The sequence below is a fragment of the Saccopteryx bilineata genome, chromosome 6, assembly GCF_036850765.1.
Source record: "Saccopteryx bilineata isolate mSacBil1 chromosome 6, mSacBil1_pri_phased_curated, whole genome shotgun sequence".
Lineage (NCBI taxonomy): Eukaryota > Metazoa > Chordata > Mammalia > Chiroptera > Emballonuridae > Saccopteryx > Saccopteryx bilineata.
Genome location: NC_089495.1, coordinates 4,040,591 through 4,064,438, shown reverse-complemented (window position 1 = coordinate 4,064,438; position 23,848 = coordinate 4,040,591). Strand labels below are relative to the sequence as shown.

Here is a 23,848-nt window from a genome sequence, read left to right as displayed (position 1 = left end):
CGAGTGTGCAGGACAGAGCTCCACAGACAGGGAAAGAAGTTCACACGGACCTGGACAGAGAGGTGGAACTCCAGGGCATCATGAGGAGCGCCGAGTGTGCAGGACAGAGCTCCACAGACAGGGAAAGAAGTTCACACGGACCTGGACAGAGAGGTGGAACTCCAGGGCATCATGAGGAGCGCCGAGTGTGCAGGACAGAGCTCCACAGACAGGGAAAGAAGTTCACACGGATCTGGACAGAGAGGCGGAACGCCAGGGCATCATGAGGAGTGCCGAGTGTGCAGGACAGGGCTCCACAGACAGGGAAAGAAGTTCACATGGATCCGGACAGAGAGGTGGAACTCTAGGGCATCATGAGGAGCGCCGAGTGTGCAGGACAGAGCTCCACAGACAGGGAAAGAAGTTCACACGGATCAGGACAGAGAGGTGGAACTCCAGGGCATCGTGAGGAGCACCGAGTGTGCAGGACAGAGCTCCACAGACAGGGAAAGAAGTTCACACGGATCTGGACAAAGAGGCGGAACTCCAGGGCATCATGAGGAGCGCCGAGTGTGCAGGACAGAGCTCCACAGACAGGGAAAGAAGTTCACACGGACCTGGACAGAGAGGTGGAACTCCAGGGCATCGTGAGGAGTGCCGAGTGTGCAGGACAGAGCTCCACAGACAGGGAAAGAAGTTCACACGGATCAGGACAGAGAGGTGGAACTCCAGGGCATCGTGAGGAGCGCCGAGTGTGCAGGACAGAGCTCCACAGACAGGGAAAGAAGTTCACACGGACCTGGACAGAGAGGTGGAACTCCAGGGCATCATGAGGAGCGCCGAGTGTGCAGGACAGAGCTCCACAGACAGGGAAAGAAGTTCACACGGATCTGGACAGAGAGGCGGAACTCCAGGGCATCATGAGGAGCGCCGAGTGTGCAGGACAGAGCTCCACAGACAGGGAAAGAAGTTCACATGGATCAGGACAGAGAGGTGGAACTCCAGGGCATCATGAGGAGCACCGAGTGTGCAGGACAGAGCTCCACAGACAGGGAAAGAAGTTCACACGGACCTGGACAGAGAGGCGGAACTCTAGGGCATCGTGAGGAGCACCGAGTGTGCAGCACAGAGCTCCACAGACAGGGAAAGAAGTTCACACGGACCTGGACAGAGAGGCGGAACTCCAGGGCATCATGAGGAGCGCCAAGTGTGCAGGACAGAGCTCCACAGACAGGGAAAGAAGTTCACACGGATCTGGACAGAGAGGCGGAACGCCAGGGCATCATGAGGAGTGCCGAGTGTGCAGGACAGAGCTCCACAGACAGGGAAAGAAGTTCACATGGATCCGGACAGAGAGGTGGAACTCTAGGGCATCATGAGGAGCGCCGAGTGTGCAGGACAGAGCTCCACAGACAGGGAAAGAAGTTCACACGGATCAGGACAGAGAGGCGGAACTCTAGGGCATCATGAGGAGCGCCGAGTGTGCAGGACAGAGCTCCACAGACAGGGAAAGAAGTTCACATGGATCCGGACAGAGAGGTGGAACTCCAGGGCATCATGAGGAGCGCCGAGTGTGCAGGACAGAGCTCCACAGACAGGGAAAGAAGTTCACACGGATCAGGACAGAGAGGTGGAACTCCAGGGCATCGTGAGGAGCACCGAGTGTGCAGGACAGAGCTCCACAGACAGGGAAAGAAGTTCACACGGACCTGGACAGAGAGGCGGAACTCCAGGGCATCATGAGGAGCGCCAAGTGTGCAGGACAGAGCTCCACAGACAGGGAAAGAAGTTCACACGGATCAGGACAGAGAGGTGGAACTCCAGGGCATCGTGACGAGCACCGAGTGTGCAGGACAGAGCCCCACAGACAGGGAAAGAAGTTCACACGGACCTGGACAGAGAGGTGGAACTCCAGGGCATTGTGAGGAGCGCCGAGTGTGCAGGACAGAGCTCCACAGACAGGGAAAGAAGTTCACACGGATCTGGACAGAGAGGCGGAACTCCAGGGCATCATGAGGAGTGCCGAGTGTGTAGGACAGAGCTCCACAGACAGGGAAAGGAGTTCACACGGATCTGGACAGAGAGGCGGAACTCCAGGGCATCATGAGGAGCGCCGAGTGTGCAGGACAGAGCTCCACAGACAGGGAAAGAAGTTCACACGGATCAGGACAGAGAGGTGGAACTCCAGGGCATCGTGAGGAGCGCCGAGTGTGCAGGACAGAGCTCCACAGACAGGGAAAGAAGTTCACACGGATCAGGACAGAGAGGTGGAACTCCAGGGCATCGTGAGGAGCACCGAGTGTGCAGGACAGAGCTCCACAGACAGGGAAAGAAGTTCACACGGATCAGGACAGAGAGGTGGAACTCCAGGGCATCATGAGGAGCACCGAGTGTGCAGGACAGGGCTCCACAGACAGGGAAAGAAGTTCACACGGATCAGGACAGAGAGGTGGAACGCCAGGGCATCATGAGGAGCACAACACTGTCTAGTCGGCGACGGTCACCGTCTGGACACAAGAGAACAGGCCATCTCACAGCCAATTCCCTAGCGGTCCTGAAAGCAGCTTCTACAAAAACGCACTTGATCCATCCCAGACTGACAAAAACGTGGAGACTAATGTTACCCAGTTTTCCGAGGCGGGAAAATTGGCATTTTTATAAGTGACGGCAAGGAGTAAAATGGCAATCTGACGAAGTCCATCAAAATTTTAAATTTTCTTGAAAAATAAAAAATTTAGATTCTGCCTTTACAAATTAACATTAGTGAACTCTATGCAATACACAGCAAGGAACAGATTTGTGTAGAAGGCTTTCTGGGAGCTTATGGGTTATAACAGTAAAAGTGGGGGGAAGCTGTACACACACAAAAATGTAATACAAAATAGTAATAATAAAAAAAAACAAGAACAACCATACCATGAAGTTATAAGGAATAAAAACTGCAACATTAATTCTAATAAGGAAAAATTAGAAAAATACCCATCAGAGGGATTCAATATCAAAACTATACGCTAATTTGCATCTTGAAAAAGAAAAAAAAAAGTTAGGTCCACACCTCCTGAACTGAAAACCTCGTAGACACTTTGAAGTTAGGAAAAAAAGTCGAAAATATCAGGCAGGCCGTGGCCCGACTCAGGTGGAGAGGTGACAGCCCCCCAGAGGAGGGCGCTGACGTCTGCGTCCTCGTGCGCACAGCTACCTGAGGTACCAGACACGTGGAAGAACACCCCGCCCGAGAACGCGGTCAGCACGGGCAGAGAACTCGGCGGGAATACGAATGGACTGTCCCTGGGAACCACAGCCTGGTAAATGGCTTATGAAAACGTATCTGCATAAGTTAATTAAGTTCTCAAGATAAAAGAAAACATACACTAATGCATCAGATATTTAACCTGAAGCTAATGCCTTCAACGAGGGGGCTGATTCATTTAAAATCCTGAAGGTGCTAACTGGAAGGGATCTACAACAAACAGGTTTTCACCCTGGAGAATACTGTACACCCAATACAGCTCTGTAATATTAACGAAGCAGGAGGCTTTCTGAAACAAACTATCAATATTAACGACGCCTACCCTGAAACAGGTTCAAGTCTGTTAGAATCAGAAAGCTTGAGCTGAAATGTTCAGGTCAAGAAACGCCCCCCACACTTGTCACCCCGCACAGCCCGACTGCGCTCCCAGCACCGCCCCAACAGAGCTCACAGCCCCAATCGCACGCCGGCCCCGCCCAATAGCACGCACAGCCCGGGACCGCACGCTGGCCCCGCCCGATAGCACGCACAGCCCCGCACCGCGCACAGCACTCACAGGTCGGGGAGAGGTTCTCCCTGCTCTCCTTCATCTCCCGCAGCCGCTGCTCCATGGCCCGGTGCTGCCCCCAGTACCTTCTGAGTGTGGGGCTGTACGTCAGCGGGCTGGCAGACTCCAAGGACAAAACGGGGCCGTCGTTATCTGAAAGCAAACAACACTCCAATTTTAAGCTCCAGATATGCCTTCGGGCTCCAGTTTCCTCCCGCGCCCCACCTCAAGGCTGCTGACAAGGCCTCCGCGCCTCCGTGCCCCACACTGTGCTCAGCAGGGTGTCCTTCAGCCTTGCCCACCCCCGCAGCGGGCACCAGCGTCCCAGGCGAGGATGGAGACATGCAGAAGTTAAGTGTCCGGCTGTCCGGGTCACAACCAGATCACAGCTGGTCCGCCTGGCTCCCGCATGCCGTCCTACCTGCCCAGTAGCAGGTGCGAGGGGCGTGGACCCTCCCTCTGGGGGGGGAAGAGGCACTCTTACCACCAGGGGTGGGGTCCCAGCCGACACAATGCTGCCCCGGCAGACCCAGTTAAACTAACCAGCCAGCGCCTGTATTTTAGTGACTTCCACACCTGCCTCTCTGTTCAACCCAGCCCCTGAGGACTTGGTTCTGCACTCCTTCGGGTCATCTCTTCATGAGGGCATCTGTGTCCCCAAACCTCACACAACTGTAGTCACAGAGCCCGCCCGAACCTACGATGGGCACAGCAGGGCCTGCCCGTCCCCCTCAGTTTGTCCCTGGGTTTCAGAAACAGCACCACTGCCAGCGCAGAACTGACAGGCCCACACCGGACTGGGGGTCAGCGGGTCCTCCAACATGACATGATGGACTGTGTGTGGCTCGTAGGCGTGTGTTCTTCTGAAGCCCTACTTGAATATGCCAAACCAAGAATCCGTCAACAGCTTCACCTTGGCAGCTCAGGTATGAACCACTCTTACTGAACTTGTTTTCTATTTTGAGAGGGAGAGAGGAAGGGGAATAAAGAATAAAACAGAGGAGAGCGAGGGAAGCATCGACTTGTTCCACTTCCTTGTGCAGCACTGCCTGCTCTCCACACTCGCCCTGACCGGGGCTCACCCAGTGGCCATGGGACCGAACGGGCAACACGGCGCTCGGGGACAACACTCTACTCACTGGGCCACTGGGCCCTGGGCCGGGCTTACTGCACTTCTGACAATACACAGACATATGGTTCTGTCTCTAACACCTACGGTTACAGTTTGTACAAATCTATTTATATTCTATATTTGCTTTAAAAAGAGAAAACTTTGTATCTTTCATTACCATTTTGCCAAATTCTTTTCAAATACGCCATCACAAGCATAGGCCAGAAGACCGAAACGGAACAAGGCAGAGGACAGTGTGAGCGTGTGCAGCACAGCCCTGAGGCTGGAGGAGGGAGCCAGCTCAGAGGAGGTGGCGGATCGCAGGACACAGCAAGGGCAGGGTCCACCCTGAACACTCTTTCCTTGGGTGAGTGGGTGTCCATCTGCCAGGTCGCAAGGACCTGTGGCCCAGACAGGAGCCGCTGTAGGGCTTCCAGCGCAGACGACACGGGCTTAGAAGAGATGGAAGCAGGCCCATGGGTCCTGACGGGTCATCACGTTAGAGAAGAACGAGGCGCCCAGGGCACTCCTTGGCTGCTGCAGTGCGGCCGGCTGGGCAGCAGGTGGGGTTTCTCAGGGAGGGGCCGGCAGGGGCCAAGGGAGACTCAACTGTCGGGCTCTGAGAACGAGCACGGAAACAAACAAGGTGAAGCTTCTGGAAGCTCATCTGGCAGCACTGGGCAGGCCACGTGTTCTAGTCGTGTCTGCCGAGGCCACAACAGGCGGAAGTGACGCTCGACAATCCCACACACGTAACTCCAAGACACAGAGCAGGGACCCTGCACACAGCAATACAGATGCCGCTCGTCTGTGTCAGACAGTAGGGTGGGTCTGAAATAGTTCAGAGGCGGGTGACAGAGGCAAGAGAGAGAGAGAAAACACATGACGTTCTGAGGTATCCTCACAACTCATTAAAAGAGTCTACCTAGTTAAAAAAACATAAAATGGGCAGAGGATCTGAATAGACATTTTTCCCAAGAAAACACACAGATGGCCAACAGGCACAGGACAAGATGCTCAACATCACTCATCACCAGGGACATGAGAATCAAAACTACGAGGAGCTGTCATATCACACCTGTTTCAATGACTGTCATCAAAATGACAAGCGATTTTAAGTGTTGGGGAGGATGTGGAGAAAAGGGAACCCCCGTGCACTGGTGGAGGAAATGTGACTGGCGCAGCCCCTGTGGGAAAACAGTATAGAGGTTCCCCCCAAAATTAAAAATAGAACTAACATGTGATCCAGCAATTTCATATTTGGGTATTTAACCAAAGAAAATGAAAACACACTCAAAAAGATATCTGCACCCCCATATTGATTAGAGCATTATTTATCAGTCATGATATGGAAATAACCTAAATGTCCATCAATGGATGAATGGATAAAGAAGTGGTGCAGACAGACAATCGAATATTACCCAGCCGTAAAAAAGAATGAAATCTTGTCATTTACGACAACACAGGTTAAACCTTGAGGGTATTACACTAAGTGAAATAAGTCAGAGAAAGATACTGTATGAAATCTCTTTTATGTGGGCTCTTAAAAACAAATCAAACCAAAACAAAAAAACAAGACAACAAACCCCCAGCTCACAGACACAGAGGAGAGACTGGTGTCTGCAGGGGGTGGGAGGGAGGGGCGTGCAGACAGAGGACAGACTGGTGTCTGCAGGGGGTGGGAGGGAGGGGAGTGCAGACAGAGGAGAGACTGGTGTCTGCAGGGGGCGGGAGGGAGGAGCACGCAGACATAGAGGAGAGACTGGTGTCTGCAGGGGGCGGGAGGGAGGGGCGTGCAGACATAGAGGAGAGACTGGTGTCTGCAGGGGGTGGGAGGGAGGGGCGTGCAGACAGAGGAGAGACTGGTGTCTGCAGGGGGCGGGAGGGAGGAGCACGCAGACATAGAGGAGAGACTGGTGTCTGCAGGGGGCGGGAGGGAGGGGCACGCAGACACAGAGGAGAGACTGGTGTCTGCAGGGGGCGGGAGGGAGGGGCACGCAGACACAGAGGAGAGACTGGTGTCTGCAGGGGGTGGGAGGGAGGGGCGTGCAGACAGAGGAGAGACTGGTGTCTGCAGGGGGTGGGAGGGAGGGGCACGCAGACAGAGGAGAGACTGGTGTCTGCAGGGGGTGGGAGGGAGGGGAGTGCAGACAGAGGAGAGACTGGTGTCTGCAGGGGGCGGGAGGGAGGAGCACGCAGACATAGAGGAGAGACTGGTGTCTGCAGGGGGCGGGAGGGAGGGGCACGCAGACACAGAGGAGAGACTGGTGTCTGCAGGGGGCGGGAGGGAGGGGCACGCAGACAGAGGAGAGACTGGTGTCTGCAGGGGGTGGGAGGGAGGGGCACGCAGACAGAGGAGAGACTGGTGTCTGCAGGGGGTGGGAGGGAGGGGCACGAAGACAGAGGAGAGACTGGTGTCTGCAGGGGGCGGGAGGGAGGGGCGTGCAGACAGAGGAGAGACTGGTGTCTGCAGGGGGCGGGAGGGAGGGGCACGCAGACAGAGGAGAGACTGGTGTCTGCAGGGGGCGGGAGGGAGGGGCGTGCAGACACAGAGGAGAGACTGGTGTCTGCAGGGGGTGGGAGGGAGGGGCGTGCAGACACAGAGGAGAGACTGGTGTCTGCAGGGGGTGGGAGGGAGGGGCGTGCAGACACAGAGGAGAGACTGGTGTCTGCAGGGGGTGGGAGGGAGGGGCACGCAGACACAGAGGAGAGACTGGTGTCTGCAGGGGGTGGGAGGGAGGGGCGTGCAGACACAGAGGAGAGACTGGTGTCTGCAGGGGGTGGGAGGGAGGGGCACGCAGACAGAGGAGAGACTGGTGTCTGCAGGGGGCGGGAGGGAGGGGCACGCAGACAGAGGAGAGACTGGTGTCTGCAGGGGGTGGGAGGGAGGGGCACGCAGACAGAGGAGAGACTGGTGTCTGCAGGGGGTGGGAGGGAGGGGCGTGCAGACAGAGGAGAGACTGGTGTCTGCAGGGGGCGGGAGGGAGGGGCACGCAGACAGAGGAGAGACTGGTGTCTGCAGGGGGCGGGAGGGAGGGGCACGCAGACAGAGGAGAGACTGGTGTCTGCAGGGGGCGGGAGGGAGGGGCGTGCAGACAGAGGAGAGACTGGTGTCTGCAGGGGGCGGGAGGGAGGGGCACGCAGACACAGAGGAGAGACTGGTGTCTGCAGGGGGTGGGAGGGAGGGGCGTGCAGACACAGAGGAGAGACTGGTGTCTGCAGGGGGTGGGAGGGAGGGGCACGCAGACAGAGGAGAGACTGGTGTCTGCAGGGGGCGGGAGGGAGGGGCACGCAGACAGAGGAGAGACTGGTGTCTGCAGGGGGTGGGAGGGAGGGGCACGCAGACAGAGGAGAGACTGGTGTCTGCAGGGGGGGGGAGGGAGGGGCACGCAGACAGAGGAGAGACTGGTGTCTGCAGGGGGTGGGAGGGAGGGGCACGCAGACAGAGGAGAGACTGGTGTCTGCAGGGGGCGGGAGGGAGAGGCACGCAGACAGAGGAGAGACTGGTGTCTGCAGGGGGCGGGAGGGAGGGGCACGCAGACAGAGGAGAGACTGGTGTCTGCAGGGGGTGGGAGGGAGGGGCACGCAGACAGAGGAGAGACTGGTGTCTGCAGGGGGCGGGAGGGAGGGGCGTGCAGACACAGAGGAGAGACTGGTGTCTGCAGGGGGCGGGAGGGAGGGGCGTGCAGACAGAGGAGAGACTGGTCTCTGCAGGGGGTGGGAGGGAGGAGCACGCAGACACAGAGGAGAGACTGGTGTCTGCAGGGGGCGGGAGGGAGGGGCACGCAGACAGAGGAGAGACTGGTGTCTGCAGGGGGCGGGAGGGAGGAGCACGCAGACACAGAGGAGAGACTGGTGTCTGCAGGGGGCGGGAGGGAGGGGCACGCAGACAGAGGAGAGACTGGTGTCTGCAGGGGGCGGGAGGGAGGGGCGTGCAGACAGAGGAGAGACTGGTGTCTGCAGGGGGCGGGAGGGAGGGGCGTGCAGACAGAGGAGAGACTGGTGTCTGCAGGGGGTGGGAGGGAGGGGCGTGCAGACAGAGGAGAGACTGGTGTCTGCAGGGGGCGGGAGGGAGGGGCACGCAGACACAGAGGAGAGACTGGTGTCTGCAGGGGGTGGGAGGGAGGGGCACGTAGACACAGAGGAGAGACTGGTGTCTGCAGGGGGTGGGAGGGAGGAGCGTGCAGACACAGAGGAGAGACTGGTGTCTGCAGGGGGCGGGAGGGAGGGGCACGCAGACAGAGGAGAGACTGGTGTCTGCAGGGGGCGGGAGGGAGGGGCACGCAGACACAGAGGAGAGACTGGTGTCTGCAGGGGGCGGGAGGGAGGGGCACGCAGACAGAGGAGAGACTGGTGTCTGCAGGGGGCGGGAGGGAGGGGCGTGCAGACACAGAGGAGAGACTGGTGTCTGCAGGGGGCGGGAGGGAGGGGCACGCAGACACAGAGGAGAGACTGGTGTCTGCAGGGGGCGGGAGGGAGGGGCACGCAGACAGAGGAGAGACTGGTGTCTGCAGGGGGCGGGAGGGAGGGGCACGCAGACACAGAGGAGAGACTGGTGTCTGCAGGGGGCGGGAGGGAGGGGCGTGCAGACAGAGGAGAGACTGGTGTCTGCAGGGGGTGGGAGGGAGGGGCGACGCAGACACAGAGGAGAGACTGGTGTCTGCAGGGGGTGGGAGGGAGGGGCGTGCAGACACAGAGGAGAGACTGGTGTCTGCAGGGGGAGGGAGGGAGGAGCACGCAGACACAGAGGAGAGACTGGTGTCTGCAGGGGGCGGGAGGGAGGGGCCGTGCAGACAGAGGAGAGACTGGTGTCTGCAGGGGGCGGGAGGGAGGGGCGTGCAGACAGAGGAGAGACTGGTGTCTGCAGGGGGTGGGAGGGAGGGGCGTGCAGACAGAGGAGAGACTGGTGTCTGCAGGGGGTGGGAGGGAGGGGCGTGCAGACACAGAGGAGAGACTGGTGTCTGCAGGGGGCGGGAGGGAGGGGCACGCAGACATAGAGGAGAGACTGGTGTCTGCAGGGGGCGGGAGGGAGGGGCGTGCAGACACAGAGGAGAGACTGGTGTCTGCAGGGGGCGGGAGGGAGGGGCACGCAGACACAGAGGAGAGACTGGTGTCTGCAGGGGGCGGGAGGGAGGGGCGTGCAGACAGAGGAGAGACTGGTGTCTGCAGGGGGCGGGAGGGAGGGGCACGCAGACACAGAGGAGAGACTGGTGTCTGCAGGGGGCGGGAGGGAGGGGCACGCAGACAGAGGAGAGACTGGTGTCTGCAGGGGGCGGGGGGGGGGGGCCCGTGCAGACAGAGGAGAGACTGGTGTCTGCAGGGGTGGGAGGGAGGGGCGTGCAGACACAGAGGAGAGACTGGTGTCTGCAGGGGGTGGGAGGGAGGGGCGTGCAGACAGAGGAGAGACTGGTGTCTGCAGGGGGCGGGAGGGAGGGGCGTGCAGACAGAGGAGAGACTGGTGTCTGCAGGGGGCGGGAGGGAGGGGCGTGCAGACAGAGGAGAGACTGGTGTCTGCAGGGGGCGGGAGGGAGGGGCGTGCAGACAGAGGAGAGACTGGTGTCTGCAGGGGGCGGGAGGGAGGGGCGTGCAGACACAGAGGAGAGACTGGTGTCTGCAGGGGGCGGGAGGGAGGGGCACGCAGACAGAGGAGAGACTGGTGTCTGCAGGGGGCGGGAGGGAGGGGCGTGCAGACAGAGGAGAGACTGGTGTCTGCAGGGGGCGGGAGGGAGGGGCACGCAGACAGAGGAGAGACTGGTGTCTGCAGGGGTGGGAGGGAGGGGCGTGCAGACAGAGGAGAGACTGGTGTCTGCAGGGGGTGGGAGGGAGGGGCACGCAGACATAGAGGAGAGACTGGTGTCTGCAGGGGGCGGGAGGGAGGGGCGTGCAGACAGAGGAGAGACTGGTGTCTGCAGGGGGTGGGAGGGAGGGGCACGCAGACATAGAGGAGAGACTGGTGTCTGCAGGGGGCGGGAGGGAGGGGCGTGCAGACAGAGGAGAGACTGGTGTCTGCAGGGGTGGGAGGGAGGGGCGTGCAGACAGAGGAGAGACTGGTGTCTGCAGGGGGTGGGAGGGAGGGGCACGCAGACATAGAGGAGAGACTGGTCTCTGCAGGGGGCGGGAGGGAGGGGCGTGCAGACAGAGGAGAGACTGGTCTCTGCAGGGGGCGGGAGGGAGGGGCGTGCAGACAGAGGAGAGACTGGTGTCTGCAGGGGGTGGGAGGGAGGGGCGTGCAGACAGAGGAGAGACTGGTGTCTGCAGGGGGCGGGAGGGAGGGGCGTGCAGACAGAGGAGAGACTGGTCTCTGCAGGGGGCGGGAGGGAGGGGCGTGCAGACAGAGGAGAGACTGGTGTCTGCAGGGGGGGGGAGGGAGGGGCGTGCAGACAGAGGAGAGACTGGTGTCTGCAGGGAGTGGGAGGGAGGGGCGTGCAATGGGTGGAGGGGTGCAAAGGCACATACTTCCAGTAATAAAACAAGCAGGCTGTGGGGATGCAATGCACAACACGGTAACTACAGTTAACACTACTGTAAAATAGGTGGAACTTGCCAAGAGAGGACATCTGAAAAGCATTAATCACAAGAAATAAAGGGAAAAAATAATCTGTAACCATGTATGGTGAGGATGTTAACAAGGCACACAAATACCGATTCACTCTGTCCTGCACCTGAAACTAACACCATGTGACATGCCAGTGGTCTCAATAAAGAAAAAACACCTTGTCATCAATCAGCTCAACTCTGTGGCGCTGGACCGGCAGCTGTGGGCCCGCAGCCCGCCTGTGCCTTGTTCTGTCTGCGGGAAGACGGCTGGGACCGCGCAGCCCTCAGCCATGCCGTCCTGGACGCCCTGGTCTCCGGGCAAACCAGACCGATGCACAGACACAAACGCCAAGGGCTGTGCTTATTTCTTTGCTTACCTTGAGTTGTCTTTTGCCTCTGCATTTCATTAGCCATTTTCTCAAATTTCTTTTGCAGTCTCTTATCATTTTCTGGTGTTTTAGCAACAAAATCCTTGGGCTGCATACACTTACGCTGTGCAACAAAGAACATAATATTAACATGCAGTACTGCAATCACGCAACGCCCTAACCCTAACCCTTGGCGTACACTTCTGGTATCTTTTCTAACACTAATACGATCCTCTTAAAGAGGTATTTTTTGCACCATATGTTAGTTTTTACAATAACGAACAGAACTTTTGGCTGAATGAAGGGCTGGCTGTACAAGCAGCTATGTTCTCTGAGGCATTTTCCATTTCCCAGCATTCTTCGTTTGCATGCTAATTCCTAAACAAATTAGTCTCTTTTTTCTTATTCTTGCTATTCTCAGGTTTATCTCCCACCTCACAAAAACATAACATAGTAATAAAACACGTAAGCAATTATTTGATCACTACCAAAGGGAAAGCCATGACTAAATATCGCCTTGTCTTTGAACCACAGTAACCCCAGTCAGTAAAAACAAAAATGTGTAACTACACGTACAAAATGTGACAAAATCCGGAAACCTCTGGCACAGGAAGGCCCAGCCTCCTACCCTCAGGAGAGTCTGGGACAGCTTCCGCGTTACTGCCCTGAGAGGAGCACTTCTGCGCCCCCTCTCCGCTGCGGACGCGCCTACACACGCCAGTGCTCCACCCTCACCTTCGTCGACACCCGGCCCGTCTTATGGACCCTGAAGAAAGACGTCTGCTGTCGAGGTCTCTTTGGTTCTTGGCCTGAAGCTGTCAGCCCACGTACGCCCGCAGGGCATCTAACCTGGGCCCCAGCCTGACAGAACTGCCCGCAGGTACCTAACCTGGGCCCCAGCCTGACAGAACTGCCCGCAGGCACCTAACCTGGGTCCCAGCCTCACGGGAGAACTGCCCGCAGGGCATCTAACCTGGGCCCCAGCCTGACAGAACTGCCCGCAGGGCACCTAACCTGGGTCCAAGCCTCACGGGAGAACTGCCCGCAGGGCATCTAACCTGGGCCCCAGCCTGACAGAACTGCCCGCAGGCACCAAACCTGGGTCCCAGCCTGACAGAACTGCCCACAGGCACCTAACCTGGGTCCCAGCCTGACAGAACTGCCCGCAGGCACCTAACCGGGGTCCCAGCCTGACAGAACTGCCCGCAGGCACTAAACCTGGGTCCCACCCTGACAGAACTGCCCGCAGGCACCAAACCTGGGTCCCAGCCTGACAGAACTGCCCGCAGGGCACCTAACCTGGGTCCCAGCCTGACAGAACTGCCCGCAGGCAACAAACCTGGGCCCCAGCCTGACAGAACTGCCCGTAAGGCATCTAACCTGGGCCCCAGCCTGACAGAACTGCCCGCAGGCATCTAACCTGGGTCCCAGCCTGACAGAACTGCCCGTAGGGCATCTAACCTGGGCCCCAGCCTGACAGAACTGCCCGCAGGGCATCTAACCTGGGCCCCAGCCTGACAGAACTGCCCGCAGGCACCTAACCTGGGCCCCAGCCTGACGGGAGAACTGCCCGCAGGTATCTAACCTGGGCCCCAGCCTGACAGAACTGCCCACAGGGCATCTAACCTGGGTCCCAGCCTGACAGAACTGCCCGCAGGCATCTAACCTGGGCCCCGCCTGACAGAACTGCCCGCAGGCATCTAACCTGGGCCCCAGCCTGACCGAACTGCCCGCAGGGCATCTAACCTGGGTCCCAGCCTGACAGAACTGCCCGCAGGCATCTAACCTGGGCCCCAGCCTGACAGAACTGCCCGCAGGCATCTAACCTGGGCCCCAGCCTGACCGAACTGCCCGCAGGGCATCTAACCTGGGTCCCAGCCTGACCGAACTGCCCGCAGGGCATCTAACCTGGGTCCCAGCCTGACAGAACTGCCCGCAGGGCATCTAACCTGGGTCCCAGCCTTACAGAACTGCCCACAGGGCACCTAACCTGGGTCCCAACCTGACAGAACTGCCCGCAGGCACCAAACCTGGGTCCCAGCCTGACAGAACTGCCCGCAGGGCACCTAACCTGGGTCCCAGCCTGACAGAACTGCCCGCAGGCACTAAACCTGGGTCCCACCCTGACAGAACTGCCCGCAGGGCATCTAACCTGGGCCCCAGCCTGACAGAACTGCCCGCAGGCACCTAACCTGGGCCCCAGCCTGACAGAACTGCCCGCAGGCACCTAACCTGGGCCCCAGCCTGAAGGAGAACTGCCCACAGGTACTTAACCTGGGCCCCAGCCTGACAGAACTGCCCGCAGGTACCTAACCTGGGCCCCAGCCTGACAGAACTGCCCACAGGGCATCTAACCTGGGCCCCAGCCTGACAGAACTGCCCGCAGGCACCAAACCTGGGTCCCAGCCTGTAAGAACTGCCCACAGGGCACCTAACCTGGGCCCCAGCCTGACAGAACTGCCCGCAGGTACCTAACCTGGGCCCCAGCCTGACAGAACTGCCCGCAGGGCACCTAACCTGGGTCCCAGCCTGACAGAACTGCCCGCAGGCACCAAACCTGGGTCCCAGCCTGACAGAACTGCCCGCAGGGCACCTAACCTGGGTCCCAGCCTGACAGAACTGCCCACAGGCACTAAACCTGGGTCCCACCCTGACAGAACTGCCCGCAGGGCATCTAACCTGGGCCCCAGCCTGACAGAACTGCCCGCAGGCACCTAACCTGGGCCCCAGCCTGAAGGAGAACTGCCCGCAGGCACCTAACCTGGGCCCCAGCCTGACAGAACTGCCCGCAGGCACCTAACCTGGGCCCCAGCCTGACGGGAGAACAACCGCCCGCCCTGCGGTCCTGATTCAGCGTCTGGCTCTATCAGTGGGTCCTCACTCATTCATCTGGTGAGTTAACAGGTGTCACTATGTGCCCGGCTCCTGCCATCACGGAGCGCGTTCTCTTCCCGAGGACAGAAATAAGCAGACAGGGAAGTCACACTGCACAGCGGGAGGGGAAATCCCAGCAGGCACGGAACTGGCCTCAACTGCTTTCACCGAAGAGCCCGCCCAGCACGCCAGGCACCCAGCAGGCCCACACGCTGCTTTACCACTGCAGGCCCACGGAGGGCGGGGCGCTGCCGACACGTGTGGAAGGCGCTGTCATTGGGGGAGGTCACGCAGTGAGAACACAGGTTCCCCCGATGCTCCCTGGGTCCCGAAGCACTGCCATGTGGGGTCCTGCGACTCCTCACGAGACACTGAGCCCGCTCTAAGTGCCATCGTCTCACAGCACGTCAGGGGCAGTTAGTGCTGCAGACGGAAAGGGACAGCTAGTCGGGAGGGCGGTACAGCGGAGGAACCGGGAGTTCACATCAGGGTGGCCGCGGGCTCCCTGGGAAGGGCACCTGGCTCCAGGCCACGCAGTCAGAAAGCCACAGTCCTGAGGACGGATCTCGGGCAGGGCTGTTCCAGACAGAGAGCGGCCCTAAAACACAACACACGCAGCGTGTCTGAGGGCGGCAGGCACACGGGCAGGTGGCAGCAGCAGGGACAGCAGAGCAGCAAACCCCTCCGCGAACACCCCAGGAGGCTGGAGTCAGGCTTCTCGGGAAAAGAGAAGAAAGAGAAGGGCACGGCAGCAAGGTGAAGGGAAGGGTGTGAGCAGTCAGATCAGGGTCAGGGTTAGGAAAATCAGAGATTTGTGACATATCAGAGTGTCTTCTACACTATTAGTGGGACTGTTAATAACCAAACTGTCTACATGTTGTGACCCAGTACTTTCATTTCTAGATAGTCCACTTGGAGAAATCAAGTCGAATGTGTAATAAAACCAACAATGACGTGAGGGACAACGACCCAGGAAAGGGGCAGTCATGCTATAAAACGCACTGCAGAAAAGGGGCCCACGACTGACCGAGACGGTCAGAGCATACTGGACATGGAGAAAGGCGCCTACCACGCAGTACAGGCCAGGGCAGGACCCCTGTCAGAGGTGTGGGGGTTGGGGGACACACGTGTGACCTACGTGTGCTGACCACTCGACCCACAAGGAACCCAGTCAAACTGAAGACTGCCTGTTTGGCAGGAAATAAGATCAAGAGAAATGTTAGCTTTATATTTTATGAAGTGTCTGCTAAATATTTTGGGCTAAATGAACATATGTTTGTATTATTGATGTTTTTAAAATAAGTATTTTATGCATAAAAGGACAGAGAGGTGTTGCTTAGCTGATCTGAGTCCAGAGCCTACTAAGTGCTCTTTCAGCAACGGTCACACGAGCAGGTGTGGACGGGCCGGAGGCGTCTGCCCGCCATCAGACCAGCAGGTGCGGATAGGGCCCCGAGGCGTCTGCCTGCCATCAGACCAGCAGGTGCGGATGGGGCCTGAGGCGTCTGCCAGCCATCAGACCAGCAGGTGCGGATGGGGCCTGAGGCGTCTGCCAGCCATCAGACCAGCAGGTGCAGACCAGACCAAAAGCTGTGGATGGGGCCCTAGGCGTCCGCCCGCCATCAGACCAGCAGGTGTAGACCGGATGTCGGCGTCCGCCCGCCATCAGACCAGCAGGTGTGGACCGGATGTCGGCGTCCGCCCGCCATCAAACCAGACTAGAAGGTGTGGACCGGATGTCGGCGTCCGCCCGCCATCAGACCAGCAGGTGTGGACCGGATGTCGGCGTCCGCCCGCCATCAGACCAGCAGGTGTGGACCAGCCGGGCCGTCCGCCCACAACAGCCCCAGCAGATGCCGACACATCTGAGCTGAAGCTCACAAAGATATCTGCACTGCTCTCTGCAGCCTGGAGCATCCCCGGGAACTCCAGAGTCCACGAGAAATGCACGGGTGTGGCCTGCCTGACCCAGTGGGGAGGACATCTGTGACGCCTCTCTCCCACGGAGTCCCATGTGCACACAGCGCTCTGACACTTCCCTGTGGCTTTCCTCTCAAGCGTGTCTGAAGTAAAGACCCGGAAGATTGCAGCGCTGTGCGGCCGACATCCCGAGGGCAGTGCCCTCCCCCGCCCCGTGGGCTTTCTGCCCTGAGGAGCCTTGCGCACTGGGGTTTCCGCCGCAGGTCTCCAGGTTTCCAGCCGAACAGAACAGAGGCGTGCTACTACAGACCCAACAAGCTACACGCCAGAGTCACGCAAGAGCACCTGCACCTGCTGCTCTCTCAACAACTTTTAGCTCTCTGTTGGCCAGCGGTCTCTTCCATTTCTTGCAAATCACATGACGGCATTCACAGGATCAAATCATCTCTAACCACTAAAAAATGCTGTGACAACAGTACCATCAACAGCAATACTGAAGACAACTCTTGACTCGTTCTAAAAGTTCTGTATTTCTAGGAAGAGTGAACAAATGAATAAACGTATAATTGCAGTGCATATACTGAAATTGCATACTTACTTTCTTCTTTATCAGGCACGGTAAGTGTTCGTGCGTGTTCGGCGCAGGGAACAGTGCCTCGTCGACGTGCACGCCAGCTGTCCGGCATCTGTGGGAGGGAAACACGTCCCTAATGAGCATCTGTTAAGACTCACGCAGCATTAAGTCAGTTCGTCTCCATGGGAAATTAAAGAAATCCATGCACAGGCCATTTTAACAGACATATCACCAAATACAAAAGTCAATAACGATCCAACTTTCCAACGTCTCTACACGGTTCCTTTTAAGGATGAGAGTAGAAGCGAGAGGCACGGGAAGGAAGTATTCCTCTTCTGCAGTAACTGTGATTTGTAACACATTTCAGAATGACCAGTGCACGCGCTCGTAAAGCTGTTGGCGTGTGCCATTCAGTGCACAATGCAGGGCAGACTGGCTGCCAGTGAAGAACTTAGAGCTGGAAGGTCCTCGGGAAAGTGAGGGGAAAAGCCTATCTTTCCTCCAAAACCAGGTTGTCCCTCCTGCGTGTTCTGTCAAGACCCTAGACCCCAGGGGCAGGCCTGCCCCCACTGCTCTGCACTGTGCCCCCTTCCAATCTGCCTCCGTCCCCGCCATGCCTTGGAACCCACTGACCAGGACCCACTTCCAAGCGTTCAGTTGCTGAGATCTCAGCTGTGGTGATTCTCTAAATGCTCTCCTCCATCCCCTCTCCTGATGTGTACGCACTGAACGTCCATCTTAGAACACGGTCTCACCCCTTCCCAGCCCACACCAAACACCTTCATCACCCTTTGTTTACAGGATAGTCTCTCGTCCGCTGTCTTTTTAAAATACAGCCCCAACCACACCTGGGAGTGCCTTCCCGAAGACTATCACTGCCCAGTATCCAGCATGAAATGACAGCTGAAAATAGGAAATACAGTAAATGAGGACGGGCAATGACATCCACACCGACACAGAGAGCTCTCTCGCCCACACCAAGAACCACCAGGAGCCTTCAGGACCGTGTGTGGGTGCTGGGCGCCCGTGCAGCAGGGCGAAGCGCTCCTCCTCCTAAAAGAAGGCGGGAGGCTGACACACCAAGCTGACAACGGTGCTTCTCACCAGGGCGGGACGGGCATCTCGAGTGTGGTCAGCAGACCGGCTCCCGAGGCTCTGAGGGCCTGAGAGGTGGAAACCATTTTTGCCGTCACACAGAGCAGACATGATCTGCCTTCACCCCCACACTGAGTGCATGTGCAGTGACAGCCACGTGGCTGTGCTGTCCCGCACCCTGACCTCAGGAGCGTCTGTGCCGCCGCCTCCTGAGACGCAGGCAGGAGGCGGCCATGCTCACAGCAGCCGAGACATGGAAACCACTCAGTGTCCATTAACGGATGAATGGGTGAAAACCATGACACAGATGCACAGGGAATTACTATGCAGCAACACAAACCCCAACATCCTAGGACAACACAGGTGAGCCTCAAAGACATTATGCACAGTGAACTAAGTCAGACAGAGAAAGACAAAGGGAAGTCACCCTGCTGCCCTGCCCCTCCCAGGATTCAGGCCTAGAGCCCAGGTGGGGCAGAGCAGGGGCACCTGGGGTGTGGGGAGGTGGCGGTACAGGCTGGAGGCGGGCAGCAGGGTGCCACACCGAGGTGGGTGCAGCCCGCGTGCACTGGAGGGCTTCCCAGACCAAGGGGCAGGCACGCAGGGGCTGCGGGAGCCCAGGCAGGGCCAAGGTGTGGCAGGGCGCAGAGCGTCAGAACCAGCAGGTGGGAAGAGTGCCCACGTGGGCGTCCCTGTGGGAGAGGAGGTCCCTGCAGGGAAGGGCACAGGGTGGGGAGACTGGCCCCCACTGTCTGATGACCTGCCCGTAAAGCACAGCAGCAGGAGGCGCGCACTCACCGCGGACCTGGGCCACTAGAAGCAAGCCCTGGACTGGGCCGGGACCACAGGAGCCGGTGGATCTCACTGGCTCAGTGTACACGGGTGGTCACAAAAACAAATGCAGGCACACAGGTTTGTCACCACCTGTCCACAAGAGGGAGTGGGGCGGCAGCACGCCCACCTCCCAGATTTGGGGTTCAGACACTGTTTCCCACTAAAAGGAACCGGGCTCCTGGAGAAATGGCCGAACCTGGGGTTGGGGAAAAGGGAGTTTGAGGCGAGCTGGCTGCACTGGAGAGCCGGAGAGTAAAGAAGTGTGCAGGAATCACGGAGAACGGGAAAACAGCAGGCGTCGGCCCAACAGTCCTTCAGTGGCCGATCAGGGGCCGCTGAAGCATGAAAGGGAGCAGTAAGCACAGCGGCCGCGACCCACTGACAGAGGCAGGCTGCACACGCGGATGGATACACACGCGCAGGCGCGGGTAAAGGTGAGGAAGCACAGGGATCCGCGTAGTTTGAAGCTGCCTCCTCTCTGAAAGCTGCATTAACTTGGGGGAGAGGCCTGGCAGGCACCCCCGTGACCACATGACTCGGTGACACCAGCAGCTGCACCCCACACAGCGGGGCAGGAAGAGCCAGCGTCACTCACAGGACACGAGCCAGCCCCTCACATCCCCACGGAGTGCGTCTCTGTGCGGAGGGACGCCCCTGTAAAGGGCGTGATGGAGGGCGCAGCGGCGTCCCCACGCGGTAGTGCTGTGGGGACACGAGAAGCTGAGCCTGTTCGCAGGAAAACAGCCCACGTCAGGGGTCGGGCACGTGGGCAGGGAGGCCTCTCCCATGGGCAAAACAAGCCCTGTGAACTGCAGGCACTGCCCACTCAGCTTTAGCTTCAAAATGGTTTAAAAAATGTCACTTTATATCGACTTCTCTCGACAGACTTGGAGATGACAGGCTGATGTTTATAGTGTCCAAAGGAAAAGACAGAATTGTTTTGGTTGCTTTTACTTAGAGAAGTCCCAGAAATAACCGAACACAATGGGACTCTAGCGACACCTAGTGGCCGGTCCTAGTAATGTTCTCACTTTGAGGGGAAAACGCGAGTCAAGACCTGGAGAGGCAGCTAACCAGACATAACGGACACGTGACATAAAACAAAGGTCAGTTTGGCTGTTACCTCTACATTCAGGTGAAGAAACTTCAAGTCGCCCCCAAAATAAAAAAAATGGAAATGAAATCAGTTTTATTTTTCACCTACAGAGTAGGGAAGGTGAAGGTAACTCCCAGCGTGAGCAGAGGCTGTGTGAAGCAGGTGTTCTGGTACACGGCTGGAAAGAATGGACATGCGGACATGGCTCTCTTCACCTGGGACACACTCCAACAGCAGTGACCATAGACTTAAACATGCAAGCTCTCTAAATTCAAAAGCCCACTTTCGGATTCAAACCTACAGAAAGACTTAGATCTGCAAGAAAGCAGTGCACACAAGGCTTAACGTCGTACTGTTTCTGATTAAAAGAAAAAGAAATGAAGAACTCTGTACTGATCAGTAGGAGATCAGTGACCTGAATTACTAGGCATCTATTACAAGATCACCCTTATGTTTTAAAACGACGAGATATATGTCTAAGTACAAGCATGGAAGGTGTGCTCTAACATGCTGTGAACTGAAAAAGTGTGCACTCTATATAAAACCTACTAATATGAGTTTATATATTAATACAAACATGGAAACGTACGTTTCCATCTGCTTAGGTGTATAACCCTCAACGGAGGGGAGGGAAAATACAGCAAGAGGTGGACTAGTTGAGGACGTCTTACTTTAAAAGTAGACACACTTAAGTACAAATACATTTACTTCAAGGGAAAGTTTATATTCTTTTTTGCTTTTGTCTTTTTTGAAATTAAGTGAGAGGATGGGAGGAAGAGAGACTCCCTGGCAAGTCCCCTCTGGGGTGATGCTCTTCCCATCCGGGACCCTGCTCCACTGCTCAGCAACAGAGCTAGTTTAGCACCTGGGGCCAGCTTGCTCAAATGAGCCATGGCTGCAGGAGGGGAAGAGAGAGAGTGAGAGAGAAAAAGAGAAAAAAAAGGGGGAAGGAGAGGGGTGGAGAAATAGACAGTCACCTCTCCTGTATGCCCTGCCCTGGAATCCAGCCTGTGACTTCCACCCGCCTGGCCTACGCCAACTGAGCCACCTGTCCAGGGCCTAAAAGTTTATGTTTTCAAGAGACCAAAAGAAAAGCTAAAAAACCAGTAATTGTTATGATAATTAAAGCCTGACTACATTACAACAAATACTAATACACAAGTAAGGAAGAATTTGTATTAAAAATAGGATTAAGTTCACTTTAAAGGGTGCTAGAGATTGCTCTTGGACAAACACCATGTGTCTCCACGAGCCCCTTGACAAACAAAGGCTAAGGGGGGCAGACAGAGGGGATGGAGGGAGAAAAAGGGGCGGACAGAGCAGCAGACACAGCAAGCCAGTGGCCCTCAGGGGACTGAGCAGGGGGGAGAGGCCCATGGGGTACAGGAGTGCCTGTCACATCATGTTTATAAAGGCACCTCCACCGCCTTCGAGCTCTCAGTACTCTCAGTAAAGGTCTGTCCTTCTGTAACCCCCACCCATTCCTACACAACCTTTCACAGGTGGCTCAAGTTACGTCCCCAAGAAATGCTTTCTGATATTTCTAATCCAATGCTTTCTGATATTTGTAAAGCCTCCTCCGCTCAGCAGTGGTTGGGACAGATATTCACTGTGCACCTGCTATGAGCCACGAATGAGTTAAGATAACTCAGTGAAAACACAACCATAAAACATTAAGACAAACATGGTGGCTGCACTTAGAAAATACATTTTAACAGAAAGACCAAAATCCATGATTATGCGATAGGTAGACAGAACAGACAAATGAGCAAAGTCAGTTACAATAGAACAAAAGGAAAGGAAATACAGAGGGCTCTGCCACAGACTGGGGGCAGAGAGGCTTCTGGGAAGGTAGCCCTTCGAACTTGACGTCTGTGAAGGAGCTGAGTGCAAGCAGGGGGAAGAACCAGGGACGGAGGTATTGTAAGAGAATCCAGAGTCCATACAACAGGTTCAGTGTCCAAAACACAGCCCAGGGCATGTGTCATGCAGAGCCAGAAAAATGACACAGTTTCAAGAAAAAAAACAACCAATAGAAGCCAACCTTGATATGCTGAAATTGTCAGAGAAGACAATTAGAAAACTTCCCACAAAGGCTAACTGAGGCCCAGGCTTTACTGGGGAATTCTACCAAATGCTTGAAGAATAAACACCAGTCCTTAATAACTCTTCAAAAAACACAACACAGGAGGCAGCAAGATGGTGCTGGAGTAGGCGGATGTACCAACTTCCACCTCCCAGAACCAAAGTGGATTACAACTTAATTTGAAGAACCATCATCTGGAAAAACCAACTTTGGACTAAACTAAGAGGACTCCTCAACCAAGGAACACTGAAGAAGGCACGTTGAGACTGGTATGAAAAGCGGAAACACACAGAGGGCTGCCCAGCTCCCCGGAGCGAACGGCAGCCGGGAAAGACTCGCGTGGTGGGAATTGAGTTTAGCAGAGAGAGGAGGGTCCTGAGTCCCAGGAACAAAGCCCCAGCCTGCAGCCCTAGAGCCTAGAAGAGGCGTATGGACAGTATTTAGCTAGAAACAAGACAGGATACTGTTTGTGAGAAAGAGACTGATTTCTCAGACCCAAGATTCTTTTTAAAGGGACCACGCAGAAAACCTCTCTCACAACCACTCACCCGGGGCTCCAGGGGATGGGGAGAGAGGAGAGGACCGTAGTAGCAGGAAGAGAGTGTAATCTAGGAGGCACAGAGAGAAACATTTTGAGAGACAGCCACCCTAACCTCTGGGACAAGTCCCTCCCCAAATCTGAAGTGAATATTTCCCCTGGAAAAAGCAATACCAGAAAAGGGAAGCAGGACACAAGCCAAACAAGCTCTCCCGCAGCACTCAGAGCAGAGTCGCTTAGAAGGAGGGAGCTTTCGGGACTACAGTAGTGAGTCTTAGGGTCTGAACGGCAGCACCCGCACCCCACACAGCTGAGGGCTCGCTGGAGGGCAGGTGGTGGCGGGACGCGGAAGCGCAGTTCTGTCGGCAAGGGCGGAAGCCTGCTGGCCACCACTGAGGCCCAGCTGTGAGTTCTGTCTTCCCCAGCTGGGGAGGGGAAGATGAGCAAAAGTGGTCAAGCCCAGAAGCGGGCCGCCTGCAATCCAGCCTGCGGAGGAAGCGCAGGAGCTCCGGAAGGGGTGGAGACCCACCCTTCAGCAAGAGTGCAGGAGCACAGCCCTGCCCCACACACGGAACCAAAGCTTGCAGCCATCCGGGAGCAGGCTCCTCCTGCAGGGACGGGGCAAAAGACCAGAATCAGGCAGAGACCCGCAGCTGAGCAAAGGTGCTCACCCCTGCCATCAGGGCCAACCATAACCCCACCTGCGAGGGTGGGCGAAGGCCGAGGCCACAGAGGCTTGTACACCCGAGCATGTGATCACAGACCCTCCTGTGAAGGAGTCGGAAACCACAGCAACAGCCCCAGTGGGCAGGCACCAGCAACGCCCATACCCAAACGCCCTAGGCTGCAGCAGCAGCGAAGGGGGTGGCAGGCCTGAAGACAGACCATACCTAGGGAACACAGAGGCCACACCCAGTGGATTCCAGTGGCTAAAACCTTTTACACAGACAAAATGAGAAGGCACAGAAATGCAACACAAATTAATCAAGACAAATCCCCAGAAAAAGACCTAAATGAGTCAGATATAACCAAATTACCA

General features: G+C 57.0%; 1 protein-coding gene across 3 annotated transcripts in view; it reads right to left on the bottom strand.

Moving 5' to 3' along the window:
• The window catches only part of MCPH1 (microcephalin 1), a 209,931-nt gene that overhangs the window by 171,659 nt on the left and 14,424 nt on the right, over positions 1–23,848 (bottom strand). For all 3 annotated transcript variants that reach the window (XM_066234640.1, XM_066234641.1, XM_066234643.1), the window contains exons 4-6: positions 17,185–17,272; positions 11,802–11,916; positions 3,786–3,929 (exon numbers count right to left, since the gene is read on the bottom strand). In XM_066234640.1, coding sequence (XP_066090737.1) covers positions 3,786–3,929; positions 11,802–11,916; positions 17,185–17,272 — 347 coding nt within the window. The remainder of the gene's footprint in view (positions 1–3,785; positions 3,930–11,801; positions 11,917–17,184; positions 17,273–23,848) is intronic.